The sequence below is a fragment of the Somniosus microcephalus genome, chromosome 4 (assembly GCF_052327205.1).
Source record: "Somniosus microcephalus isolate GS21.2 chromosome 4, FLI_Smic_1.0, whole genome shotgun sequence".
Classification (NCBI taxonomy): domain Eukaryota; kingdom Metazoa; phylum Chordata; class Chondrichthyes; order Squaliformes; family Somniosidae; genus Somniosus; species Somniosus microcephalus.
In genome coordinates this window covers 255,232,248-255,245,831 of record NC_140990.1, presented here as the reverse complement: position 1 = coordinate 255,245,831, position 13,584 = coordinate 255,232,248, and the positions used below count along the sequence as shown (strand labels likewise).

At 46.9% G+C, this 13,584-nt stretch overlaps 1 protein-coding gene across 8 annotated transcripts in view; it reads left to right on the top strand.

The window, feature by feature from the left end:
- The window catches only part of tlk1a (tousled-like kinase 1a), a 267,230-nt gene extending 254,935 nt beyond the window's left edge, over positions 1–12,295 (top strand). For all 8 annotated transcript variants that reach the window (XM_085986260.1, XM_085986258.1, XM_085986262.1 and 5 more), the window contains 3 exons: positions 10,305–10,416; positions 10,514–10,621; positions 10,744–12,295. In XM_085986260.1, coding sequence (XP_085842386.1) covers positions 10,305–10,416; positions 10,514–10,621; positions 10,744–10,920 — 397 coding nt within the window. In that variant the 3' untranslated portion in view covers positions 10,921–12,295. The remainder of the gene's footprint in view (positions 1–10,304; positions 10,417–10,513; positions 10,622–10,743) is intronic.
- Positions 12,296–13,584: the final 1,289 nt, after the last annotated feature.

Genomic DNA, 13,584 nt, shown 5'->3' with positions numbered 1-13,584 from the left:
ATTTGATCGTCACATAATGTGTGAAGTCAATAGTCTGTGTACAAGATCAAAGACAGTAGTACCAATATAACAACTTGCTTTCATAAAGCATCTTCAACAGATTGCTTCTGTTAAAAATGCTGTGTCCCCAGGCACTTGGCAAAAGGAAATAGATAAATGGATGCTGAGTCATGAAGGGTGAGGTTAGGAGGGGGCGTAACTAAAAGTCTGGCTGAAAAGTTAGGCTTTGAAAAGGCTTTTAAAGGGGAAAAGACAGAGGGTTTTTTTGGGGGGGAAAGGGGTGGGGTTTGGGGGGGGGTGGAGCTCCAGAGACTATGCCCAAGGTAGCTGCAGGTGCTGTCACCAATGGTGATGGGAAGAGAGATTAATGCACAAAAGGCCAGAGTTGGAGGACTTAAAGGAGGGAGTGCCATAGAGGGAGTGCAACGAAGGTTCATGAGATTGATTCCTGGGATGGCGGGAGTGTCGTATGAGAAGAGATTGATACAGGTCTTGATAGGGTGGATGCTGGGATAACCAGGGGCCACAGCCTCAGGATAAAGGGTAGGCCATTCAGGACTGAGATTAGAAGAAATTTCTTCATACAGGGTGGTGAATCTTTGGAATTCTCTACCCCAGAGGACTTTGGAGGCTCAGTCATTGGATATATTCAAAACAGAAGTCGATAGATTTCTGACTAGTAAGGGCACCAAGGGATATGCCGATAGGGCCGGTGAATGGAGTTGAGGCAGAAGACCAGCCATAATCTCATTGAATGGCGGAGCAGGCTCGAAGGGCCGAATGGCCTATTCCTATTTCCTATTTCTTATGTTCTTAAAAGAAGTGGGGGAGATATAAGGCTGGAGGAGGTTGCAAAGATAGAGTAGGGTAAAGCCTTGGAGAGACTTGAGGACAAGAAGTTTAAATTTAATACATTGGGGGCATGGAGCCAGTGACTGGGGATTGGAAATGGGATCAGTGATAAGGGAGTGGAGTTAATGCTGGGTTCCAACCTTCCTAATAAGGAAGAGAGACGTTGGAGAGAGAGCGAGTATTATCACATTGCTGTTTGTGGGATCTTTCTGTGCACAAATTGGCTACCCTGTTTCCTACATTACAACAGTGGCTACATGTAAAGGTGGTACTTAATTGGCTGTAAAGCGCTTTGAGACATCTTGAGGTCATGAAAGGCAATGTATAAATGCAAATCTTTCCATATTTCTTTTTATATTCGTTTGTGGGATGTGGACGTCTCTGGCAAGGCCAGCATTGATTGCCTATCCCTAATTGCCCTTGAGAAGGTGGTGGTGAGCTGCTGCCTTGAACCACTGCAGTCCGTGTGGTGAAGGTACTCCCACAGTGCTGTTAGGTAGGGAGTTCCAGGATTTTGACCCAGCGACCATGAAGATCGGCGATATACTTCTAAGTCAGGATGGTGTGTCTTGGCAGGGATGTTGGAGGTGGTGGTGTTCCCATGCGCCTGCTGCCCTTGTCCTTCTAGGTGGAAGAGGTTGCGGGTTTGGGAGGTGCTGCCGAAGAAGTCTTGGCGAGTTGCTGCAGTGCATCTTGTAGATGGTGCACACTGCAGCCACGGTATGCCGGTGGTGGAGGGAGTGAATGTTTAAGGTGGTGGCTGGTGTGCCAATCAAGCGGGCTGCTTTGTCCTGGATGGTGTTGAGCTTCTTGAGTGTTGTTGCAGCTGCACTCATCCAGGCAAGTGGAGAGTATTCCATCACACTCCTTACTTGTGCCTTGTAGATGGTGGAAGGCTTTGGGCAGTCAGGAGGTGAGACACTCGCTGCAGAATACCTAGCCTCTGACCTGCTCTTGTTGCCACAGTATTTATGTGGTTAGTCCAGTTAAGTTTCTGGTCAATGGTGACCCCCCAGGATGTTAATGGTGGGGGATTCGGCGATGGTAATGCCGTTGAATGTCAAGGGGAGGTGGTTAGGTTCCCGCTTGTTGGAGATAGTCATTGCCTGGCACTTCTGTGGCGCGAATGTTACCTGCCACTTAGCCCAAGCCTGAACGTCGTCCAGATCTTGTTGCATGCGGGCATGGACTGCTTTATTATCTGAGGAGTTGTGAATGGTGCTGAACACTGTGCACTCATCAGGGAACATCCCCATTTCTGACCTTATGTTGGTGGGAAGGTCATTGATGAAGCAGCTTAATGCGCCATCAATTACTCAGAAGACTGAGGTTAAGCGAGTAACAACCAGGCTTTTATTAACTAAAGAATGAAGGTCTAGTCTCGAGTGGTCAACCCGTCCAGAATACTAAGGGACTGGGAGGTAGTCACTTATATACCTGGAATAGTGGGAGGAGTCAGCCGAGGCATGTCCAGACCTGTACCTAGTGGAATACACATACACATACAGACAGGTATAACAGTGGTTTACCACACAGCTGAAGATGGTTGGGCCTAGGACACTGCCCTGAGGAACTCCTGCAGCGATGTCCTGGGGCTGTGGTGATTGACCTTCAACCACCACAACCATCTTCCTTTGTGCTAGGTATGACTCCATCAGTGAAGCATTTTCCCCCTGATTCCCATTGACTTCAGTTTTACTAGGGCTCCTTGATGCCACACTCGATCAAATGCTGCCTTGATGTCAAGGGCAGTCACTCTCACCTCACCTCTGGAATTCAGCTCCTTTGTCCATGTTTGGACCAAGGCTGTAATGAGCTTGGGAGCCGAGTGGTCTTGGCGGAACCCAAACTGGGCATCAGTGAGCAGGTTTTTGGCGAGTAAGTGCCGCTTGATAGCACTGTCGACACCTTCCATCACTTTGCTGATGATTGAGAGTAGACTGATGGGGTGGTAATTGGCCGGGTTGCTTTTTGTGAACAGAACATACCTGGGCAGTTTTCCACATTGTCGGATAGATGCAGGTGTTGTAGCTGTACTGGAACAGCTTGGCTAGAGGCGCAGCTAGTTCTGTGGAAGCTGACCGCCATGCCTGTGAATCATATTGCTTAGGGCCAGCATGTAGATGAGGAAGAGGAGGGGGCCAAGGGTAGAACTAGAGGTGACTGTTTTGGAGATGAGCTGGCTCCATTCCGAAAGATAATGGAATTGTGCAAGGGGATTCACAGAGCTGGCAACAGAGGAAAGTTAATCGATGGTATGGTCCACCGTATCAAACATTGTTGAGAGGACAAAGAGGCATAACAGACCATAGTTGTGATCAGAGGATATCATTCGTGACTTTGTCCAGGACCATCTCAGTGCTGTGAGGAATTCAGATAGGGAGTTTTGAGAGATGGATACAAATTTGGGAAATGGTGATGTATTTGCGAACCTTAGAGAGGAAAGGGAGGTTAAAGATTAGGCAATAGTTGGAGAGGATGGATGGGTTGAGAATGTTAAGATCACTACTACAACAGAAACTTTACATGCATAGATTTGTCCATGCAGCATGACTCTTGAAATTATCCTTTTTGTTTGGCTCACAAGTTAGACACTGACACAGGAGTGTAGCATATGCATGCGGAGCCATGATGTAAACTTAAAAAAGGGTTCCCCAGGGAGATCAAGCATGGGCATTTTGCCGGGGCCTATTAAAAAGTTCCTTTCATGTCTCCTGTAAATGTAATAAGTATGTAGTTTTCAAATATTCCATGCACATGTAAAATAAGGGCTACTATATCTCCAGGTGTGGCTGTTGACCCCGCACCCATCTTCAGTTCTTTTATTTTCGAACAGAGATCCAATGTGTGGTAAACCACTGTTATACCTGTCTGTATGTGTATGTGTATGTGTATTCCACTAGGTATAGGTCTGGACATGCCTCGGCTGACTCCTCCCACTATTCCAGGTATATGTGACTACCTCCCAGTCCCTTAGTATTCTGGACGGGTCGACTACTCGAGACTAGACCTTCATTCTTTAGTTAATAAAAGCCTGGTTGTTACTCGCTTAACCTCAGTCTTTTGAGTAATTGATGGCGCATCAATTTTATTAACTAAATTTTTTATAATGGAGAAGATCCTCACACCAGCATGCCTGGACCTGGACAGTCGGGAAGCGGACGCTTCCACCAAGTTTGCTCACTGGCTCATGTGCTTCGAGGCATTCCTGACTGCCTCCACTGCGGTCGTAACGGATGCGAACAAACTGTCTGTCCTGATCTCCAAGGTGAACCACCGAGTGTACTCAGTCATCCGGGACGCGACCTCGTACACAGCCGCCCTCCAACTCCTCAAGACCCAGTACACGCGCCCTGTGAACGAAGTTTACGCCAGGCACCTCCTGGGGAGTCACAAGCAACAACCTGGGGAATCGACTGAGGAACACCTCCAAGCACTGTCCGTGCTTGGCCGGGCCTGTGGGTGTAAGGCGGTAACGCCCACTAAGTACACGGAGGAACTGATCCGGGATGCCTTCGTAGCGGGCCACAGGTCCAACTACACCCGACAGCGACTGCTGGAGCAGAGTGACCTCACCCTCGACAAAGCCTCCGAAATCGCACTAACGCTGGACGCAGCCTACCGGGGCATGGATGCCTACTCCTCTGCACCGTGGACGCCGCGGGGAACGACAACCTGGGACACGGTAGGACAGCCCCATAGCACCGTGCCACCCCAGCCACAGCCCAACAACGGCCCAACCACCGCAGCAGTGTCCCAAAGCCAGACAGCAGTATCCCAAGGCCAGAAATGCTACTTCTGTGGCCAGGCCAAACACCCCAGAGCGCGCTGCCCGGCGAAGAATGCGACCTGCTCGGGCTGCGGGAAAAAGGGACACTACGCTAGCGTCTGCAAGGCCAAAGCCACCCCGAAAGCCAGCAGCGCCGCGTGTGGGCCGTGCGAGCCGCCATCTTGGGCCCCCAACAGCGCCGCGTGCGGGCCGCCATCTTGGGCCTCCCCAGCCATGTGCGAACCACCGCAGCAGCAGCCATCTTGGACGACTCCAGCCACATGGGAATCATGGACGCCGCCATCTTGGACACCAGCCGGGACGCAGCAGGCCGCCAACCCCCCCCCCCCCCGATCTGATACCCGCAGCGACACACCGACCCCTACGCTGGCCTCTGTTACGCTGGACCAAACGAGACCGCACCAACTAGCTCAGTCCAAAGTGGACGTTAAGGTAAACGGCCATGCAATAAACTGCCTTTTTGACTCCGGGAGCACAGAGAGCTTCATCCACCCCGACACGGTGCGGCGTTGCTCTCTCCCAGTCCTGCCTGCGCACCAGTGGATTTCTATGGCCGCCGAGTCCCAGTCAGCGGACATTGGCGGCTACTGCGTGGTGACACTAGTAGTAGACGGGACTGTGTTCAATAATTTTAAACTCCTGGTCCTGCCCCAACTTTGCGCTGCCGTTCTACTGGGGTTGGATTTCCAGTGCCACCTCAAAAGCGTTACGATGGCGTACGGTGGCCCCCTCCCCCCACTCACAGTCCGCAGCCAGCAGCCTCCAAATTGCCCGCCGCGCACCAGATGCAACCTCTCCACACTCAGAGTCCCACCCCCCCCCCCCCCCCCCCACTGTTTGCTAACCTCACCCCCGACTGTAAGCCCATCGCCACAAAGAGCAGGCGATACAGTGCCGGGGACAGGGTTTTCATCAAAACCGAAGTGGAGCGGCTCCTGAAGGAGGGGATTATTGAGGGCAGCTCCAGCCCCTGGCGAGCCCAGGTCGTGGTCGTTAAGACCGGCGAGAAACAACGCCTGGTCATCGACTACAGCCAAACAATAAACCGCTACACCCTGCTGGACGCCTACCCACTCCCCCGCATAGCTGACATGGTCAACCAGATCGCGCAGTACCGCGTCTTTTCGACCATTGACCTGAAATCAGCGTACCACCAGCTCCCCATCTGCCCCGAAGACCGCCAGTATACTGCTTTTGAGGCAAACGGCCGCCTCTATCACTTCCTTAGGGTTCCCTTTGGCGTTACCAACGGGGTCTCCGTCTTCCAAAGGGAGATGGACCGGATGGTCGATCAAAACGCGCTGCAGGCCACTTTCCCTTACCTAGACAATGTGACCATCTGCGGCCATGACTTGCAGGACCATGACGCAAACCTCGAGAAATTCCTCCGCACCGCCCAACTCCTGAACCTGACATATAACAAGGAGAAGTGCATATTCCGCACAGACCGCCTCGCCATCCTTGGCTGTGTTGTGGAACACGGGGTCATCGGTCCCGGACCGGATGCGTCCCCTTATGGAACTCCCACTGCCTAAAAGCTCTGAAGAGGTGCCTAGGGTTTTTTTCCTACTACGCCCAGTGGGTCCCCTACTATGCAGACAAAGCCCGTCCGCTGATCAAATCCACCTCTTTTCCCCTGATGGCAGAGGCCCGCTCGGCCTTCCACCGTATCAAGGAGGACATTGCCAAAGCCACCATGCACGCAGTGGATGAATCCATCCCCTTCCAGGTGGAAAGCGATGCGTCCGACTTCGCTCTGGCCGCCACCCTTAATCAGGCGGGGAGACCTGTGGCATTCTTCTCACGAACCCTCCAGGGCCCGGAGACCAGACACTCCGCGGTCGAGAAGGAGGCCCAGGCTATTGTGGAGGCTGTGCGTCATTGGAGGCACTACCTGGCCGGAAAACGATTTACCCTGCTCACTGACCAGCGTTCAGTTGCTTTTATGTTCAACAACAAGCAGAGGGGCAAAATCAAAAATGACAAGATCTTGAGGTGGAGAATCGAACTTTCCACCTACAATTACGAGATCTTGTACCGGCCTGGGAAGCTCAATGAACCCCCAGATGCCCTATCGCGTGGCACCTGCGCCAGCGCACAGATCGATAGGCTGAGGGCCCTCCACAATGACCTCTGCCACCCGGGGGTCACCAGGTTCTTCCACTTCATCAAGGCCCGCAACCTGCCTTACTCCATTGAGGAGGTCAGGACCATGACCAAGAACTGCCAAGTCTGCGCTGAGTGCAAACCGCACTTTTATAGACCAGACAGAGCCCACCTGATAAAAGCCACTCGCCCTTTCGAACGCCTGAGCGTCGATTTTAAAGGGCCTCTCCCCTCCTCCGACCGCAATGTGTACTTCCTCAACATCATTGACGAGTACTCACGTTTCCCGTTCGCTATCCCCTGCCCGGACATGACTAGTGCCACGGTCATTAAATGTCTGAACAGCCTCTTCACCCTGTTCGGTTTCCCCAGCTATATCCATAGCGACCGGGGCTCATCGTTTATGAGCGACGAACTCCGCCAGTACCTGCTCGCTAGGGGTATAGCCACAAGCAGGACCACCAGTTACAACCCCCGGGGGAACGAACAGGTGGAAAGAGAGAATGCAACCGTTTGGAAGGCCGCCCTACTAGCCTTAAAGTCTAGGGGCCTTCCGACCTCCCGCTGGCAGGAGGTGCTCCCCGATGCGCTCCACTCGATTCGGGCACTGCCACCAATGCCACCCCTCACGAGAAAATGTTTGGCTTCCCAAGGAAGTCCACATCGGGGACAGCGTTACCGCCATGGCTGACGTCCCCAGGGCCGGTACTACTGAGAAGACACGTGAGGACCAATAAAACGGACCCCCTGGTCGAGAGGGTCGACCTCCTCCACGCCAACCCCCAGTACGCTTACATTGCGTACCCGGACGGGCGGGAGGACACAGTCTCCATACGAGACCTCGCACCCTCGGGGACCGCTGTAACCCACTACCCATTACTACCACCCCCCCCCCCCCCCCCCCCACGACCCGATATCCAACCCCAGCAGCCGGCTCGCCTTGGACCGTCACCCACGAGGACTACACTCCAGTGCCCCAGCCTACACGGGACGTGACGCCGGAAGCTCCACCACCCCTGCCGCCGCCACGTCGATCACAGCGGCAGACAAGACCTCCGGAGAGACTCCAATACACGAACTTTTAAATACACTTCACCCCGCCGGACTCATTTTAAACAAGGGGTGAATGTGGTAAACCACTGTTATACCTGTCTGTATGTGTATGTGTATTCCACTAGGTACAGGTCTGGACATGCCTCGGCTGACTCCTCCCACTATTCCAGGTATATAAGTGACTACCTCCCAGTCCCTTAGTATTCTGGACGGGTCGACCACTCGAGACTAGACCTTCATTCTTTAGTTAATAAAAGCCTGGTTGTTACTCGCTTAACCTCCGTCTTTTGAGTAATTGATGGAGCATCACAATGTACGGATCCTAGAAATCATGTGCAAAAGCTGGACACTATAGTTTTTCTTTTGACATGGCTTTGCTTTCAAGGTGCTGTCTTAAGTAGTAACATTTATTAAATCAAAAGACAGAAAATGTTAATTTAGATTTATCCTTGAGGTATCAAACTTTACTTGTATCCTGGACCTTGAGCCTTAAATATGATTTTTAAAAAGAAAATGGTATTTGTGTGGGTTTTCCCAAAATCCCAGACAATTTGGTGTATTCAGTGCAGGGTGTATCGGAGGAAACTTCTGTGTTGCTGCATTTAACAGTTCATTACCCTTTCATTAATTTTGTTAGGACGTTTCACACATACAATTTATTTTTAATGTGCAATCAAGATACCTTCACTTTGGAGTATTCCTGCAGAGTGACAAAAAAGAGATGTGCTGTTTGTTGATTGTGACCTTGCCATCCATTTTTTATTATTCTTGTGTTAGATTGGTTCAGTTGGTAGCACTCTTATCTCTGTTTAAGCCCAAGTACACGATTTTGTGGCTGACACAAGTGCAGTACTGAAGGAGTGCTGCATCATTGGAGATGGCATCTTTCAGATGAAACTTAAACCAATGCCTCATCTACCTGCTCAGGTGAACATAAAAAATCTCTCAGTACTCTTGGAGGAAGAAGCCGAGAGTTGTCCTGGTGTCCTAATCAACATTCTTCTCTCAGCCGACACCATCAAAATAGAAATTAACTGGTCATTTATCTCGCCTGCTGTTTGTAGCATCTTGCTGTGTGCAAATTGGCTGCTACATTTACCTACACAATTGCAGTGACTGCACTTCCAAATTAATTTGTTGGTTGGGAGAGTTTTGGGACGTGATTTTTTGTGTTCGAATAAATGAACTTGCATTTATATTTCTCCAAATACCTGTTTTAAAAGATACTTTTACACTCTGCCAGATTTTGGGAGAGCAGCCTCAGAGAGCTGCTCTCTGGAATTTACACTGAAGCTGTATCACCAGTCTCCATCTGAACCAGCAACAAAGTGCTTTGAAGAGGTTGTACGCACACAGCAGCCATGTCAAATTGGCCACTGCACATGCACAACCACATTTCTTCTGTTGATGACATAACGACGTCAACAGGGGCATTCTGAAAATCCTTGAAGATCACACTGCATTGATGCTGTGCATTTAGTAGCCAAAGTCAGACTGGTGGCAAGTGCTAAAGCAAAGAAGGAAAACTGTTTTTCCTGACTGATGAATCTCAACAAAATTCAACCATTTTGCCTTTGGCTGATAGTCAAAGATCAAAATAAAAGTGACTTATGATGATTTTTGAATCCTTATACATTTCATTGGTGAATGTTTGTACTGAAGGTAAGGTGTAGAATGGGTCAGATTCAAGGCAAAGCTGAATCTATCCTGGCAAAATAATGTGCCATGGCATCAATTTCACCACCCCTTTTTACCCCAATGGAGCATTTCATTTTCCACATTTATCTCTAGTGGTCTTTGAATGAAGCTGTCAATTTATTGCAACATTAGAAAATGAGTTTGGAGACTATCCCAAATTAATTTCCTTTAGGACTTTTATAACCAGCAGTGATGGGAAATTTAATACTGTCAGTCTGTTAAAACTAGCGCAAACTCTATCCCATTGTACTTGAGTTTAATCAGCGCAATCCAGGTGAAATCAGCCGAACCAGCGCAAAAGTTTGCGGAAACTCAAGCGTAAGTTACGCCAAGTGTAAATTTTTATCGCTGGTTTAAAAATAATTTTGCCTGAAGCCGGCCCCGTCCACAAAACTGGCCACTTCCCAAGATTGAAATAATGAGTATGGCCTGTTTGCAGCTAAAAATAAACTTACCTTTTTTTAAAGTATTTTTAAATTGTAAATGAGTGGGGGGGAAATATTATTTTATTACTTTTTTAAACTCTCATGCTGGTAAAAGCAGGTATTATGCTTTTACCAGGCATAAGATTTTTTTAAGGTTTTCAGCGGGCGGAGGTTCTGCAGAAAGCGGATTCTTGACAGATCGGAAGTGCCGGTTTTCAGCACAGCTCGTACACACCCATAGGGATCAGAAAATACGGGCCATTGTATTCATTAAACCATAACTCAGTTAAGCTTTCTTTTGTGGAAAAGCCTTTTTGTAATTTTTACCTGCACAAACTGTGTACTGATGGCAGCAATTTTTTAAATCTTTCTTTTGACAGGTATTTGCCTCCTGAATGCTTTGTTGTAGGAAAGGAGCCGCCCAAAATTTCTAACAAAGTGGATGTCTGGTCTGTAGGAGTTATCTTCTTCCAGTGTCTCTATGGTCGTAAGGTGAGAGTTTTCATTTAGTTTGTTTTGTGAATCCAGGTGTGTTCTCTTCTGTTTTTTGAGAAAAATGTATCTAATGTGAAGTGTTCTGCCTTTTCAGCCATTTGGCCACAATCAGTCACAGCAGGACATCTTGCAGGAGAACACAATATTAAAAGCAACTGAAGTCCAGTTTCCTGTTAAACCAGTTGTTAGCAATGAGGCAAAGGTAGTTGTGCCCAGTGTTCTTATGTAAACATGTTATTCGGTAGTGCGTGATTTTTTTTGTATGATTGTTTTAACAAATTCAGGGTTCAGTTGGTATAAAATCTAATGCTTCTGTTGTTCCAGGCTTTCATTAGGCGTTGTCTAGCATACCGCAAAGAAGATCGTTTTGATGTGCATCTGCTGGCTAATGATGCCTACCTTCTCCCTCATATGCGACGGTCAAATTCTTCAGGAAATCTACATATGCCGGGGCCAGCCACAATTCCTATTTCACCCATGTCAAGCATAGTTTCTTATTAAGATTTATTTTAGTCAGACTGACAAATCTTGTAGAACTTTTTTCCAGATTAATTTGCAGCTGGATGGTATAACTTGAAGTTTTCTTTCCGGGGTGAGCCGGGTCGGGGGGGGGCGCGGGATGGCGGGAGGAGAGAAAAGAGAGAAAAGGGGGAGGCAGTGAAACGATTTGAGATGTACCAATTTTTGAATCCTTTGCTTTTGATTTATTTCAAGTAGAATTGAACCGTGGGCAACAATGAGCTGCACTTGTTACAAAGTACTGCACACCGTAAAACTCGGTACTCCCATCAAGCAGCTTTTGTGTTCAGAAGTTGAAAACTGTTCATCCTGTCGTGTTTTTTTTGGGAACACTGTATATAGTAGCCTAATGAGTCACTTTGGGACTATTTTTTAATACTTAATACTGTTTTTGTTTAAAATAAGGCCAGAACAAATGATTTTAGCACAAAGAAATACAACAGCCCACCCAAATATAATTATGTGAAGAGAGATTGTAGTAGCTCTTGCAAAACCTGAAAATGCACAAGAACATTTGCATATTGAAGCTACTATAAGCAGCTGGTGTATTTATAGGTCAAACTGTAGAATGTACTGTGCAGAATAATAGTAAAATAGCATTGTTTTATATTGTTGTAAATTATTTCATTATATTTACCTTGTTCTTAAGTTACAGCAGTTTGATTCTGTACAGGCTGTATAAAAATCTGGCTTTATTTGTTTAGTTTTCTTAATTGGATCTCTAATTCCAATAATGGAACTTGCCATTGCTGCTAGGTGGCATTGGTGTTTTTGTTATAATATAGCCTTCATACATTATCCACACAACTGAGGTATGTAAAGGCTTAATTTTGTATTAAATAAGACCATCTTAAGCAAGTTTTGTAGTTTTGAGGATAGGCCATGTTACTGATGAGCCTTGACCCATTTGACAAAATAATTTCTGAGTGGTATTCAACTATTTGGGAAGGAAAAAATGGAAATGCGAGTGAGGTAACATGTTTGCAGGATTATTGGTTTCTTCTCTGTGTAGGTATATATGATGTGAAACAGTAAATTCTGAACAATTGCCTTGTGCTGTACAAATTACAACCATTTCCAGTAATACAAAATCTTGCTGTTTAGTACAGTTTACTGCTTGTTTTTACATCCATACTATAGAATGCCTGTATGTAATTAGTACACTCTTAAAACTAAACAAAATTGGTTCATCTAGGCTTTGTTAATGTTGTATAATTAAGCTGTTGCCTGTGTTGCTGGTGTTGAAAGCTACATTGTTTTCACTGTAAATAAAATGTTAATTGTCAATAAAAAGGTGCTGCTGATACTGTAGAGAGTGTAGCCAAAACCAGTAATAAATATTCAAAATTCTATTTCATTCAGGTTGTTTTGTCTCAGAAAATACATTGTTTGAGTGTTGTCCACACACAAGAGGTTAAACTGAGCTTGACCAGTTCTGGGGAAACCACATGCTCAGCATGACCACGAATTCTTAGTACATAGGTGATGTGGCACTTGGTCTCAATTTCTAGTCTCTATTGAGCCTCAAACATGCCCGTTCAGTTTTTTCCATCTAAAAAGTTTTTATTCACTGTTTCTCGCAACACCTTTTTTACTGTTGAATTGGCATGAGGCTATCAGTCTCTGGTGTAGATTAGTGTTGATCGTCCTTAGAGCTATGTTACTTTATAAATATATTGCTGCCAAACCAGCCAGTCCTGTGTTTTCTTCATTTTTATAATACTGGGAGCTGGACGTAAACAGTGATGACAAACCTCGAATAAATATCAACAGAACAATGCTATTCTTGTTAGAATATGCATACAAATAACACAAAATTGATGCTGACAACAGCAATGTTTTTTCCAGGTTATACAAGAACAAACTGACTAATCACACACACATACTCTCTAGGAAGCCATAAAGGAAGACGAGAAAAAGAGGCAAAACAAATAAGAACATAACTGACAAAGGTACTCAAGTACAAAAATAAAATACTGCAGATGCTGGAAATCTGAAATAAAAACAGAAAATGCTGGAAACACTCAGCAGGTCAGGCAGCATCATTGATTCGAGAGAAACAGAGTTAACGTTTCATGTCGATGACTTTGCATCAGAACGGGGAAAAAGTTAGAAAGAAAGACTTGCATTTATATAGTGCCTTTCACAACCACCGGACATCCCAAAATGCTTTACAGCCAATGAAATAATTTTGAAGTGTGTAGCCACTATTGTAATGTAGGAAACACAGTAGCCAATTTGCGCACAGCAAGCTCCCACAAACAGCAATGTGATAATGACCAGATAATTTTTTTTTAGTGATGTTGATTGAGGAATAAATATTGGCCAGCTGAGAGAGCAGACGGGGGCTTGTTTTAACATCTCATCCGAAAGACGGCACCTCCAACAGTGCAGCACTCTCTCAGTACTACACTGGATGTGCGGGTTAGGTTGATTGGCTATGATAAATTGACCCTTAGTGTTAGGGGGATTAAATACGTGGGGTTACGGGGATAGGGTGGGATAACTGTTGGTGTAGGGGTTACGGGGATCGGGTGGGATATGTGTCGGTGCAGGCTCGATGGGCCGAAATGGCCTCTATCTGCACTGTGGGGTTTCTGTGATTCTGTGATTGATTGGAGTGTCAGCCTAGATTTTTGTGCTCCA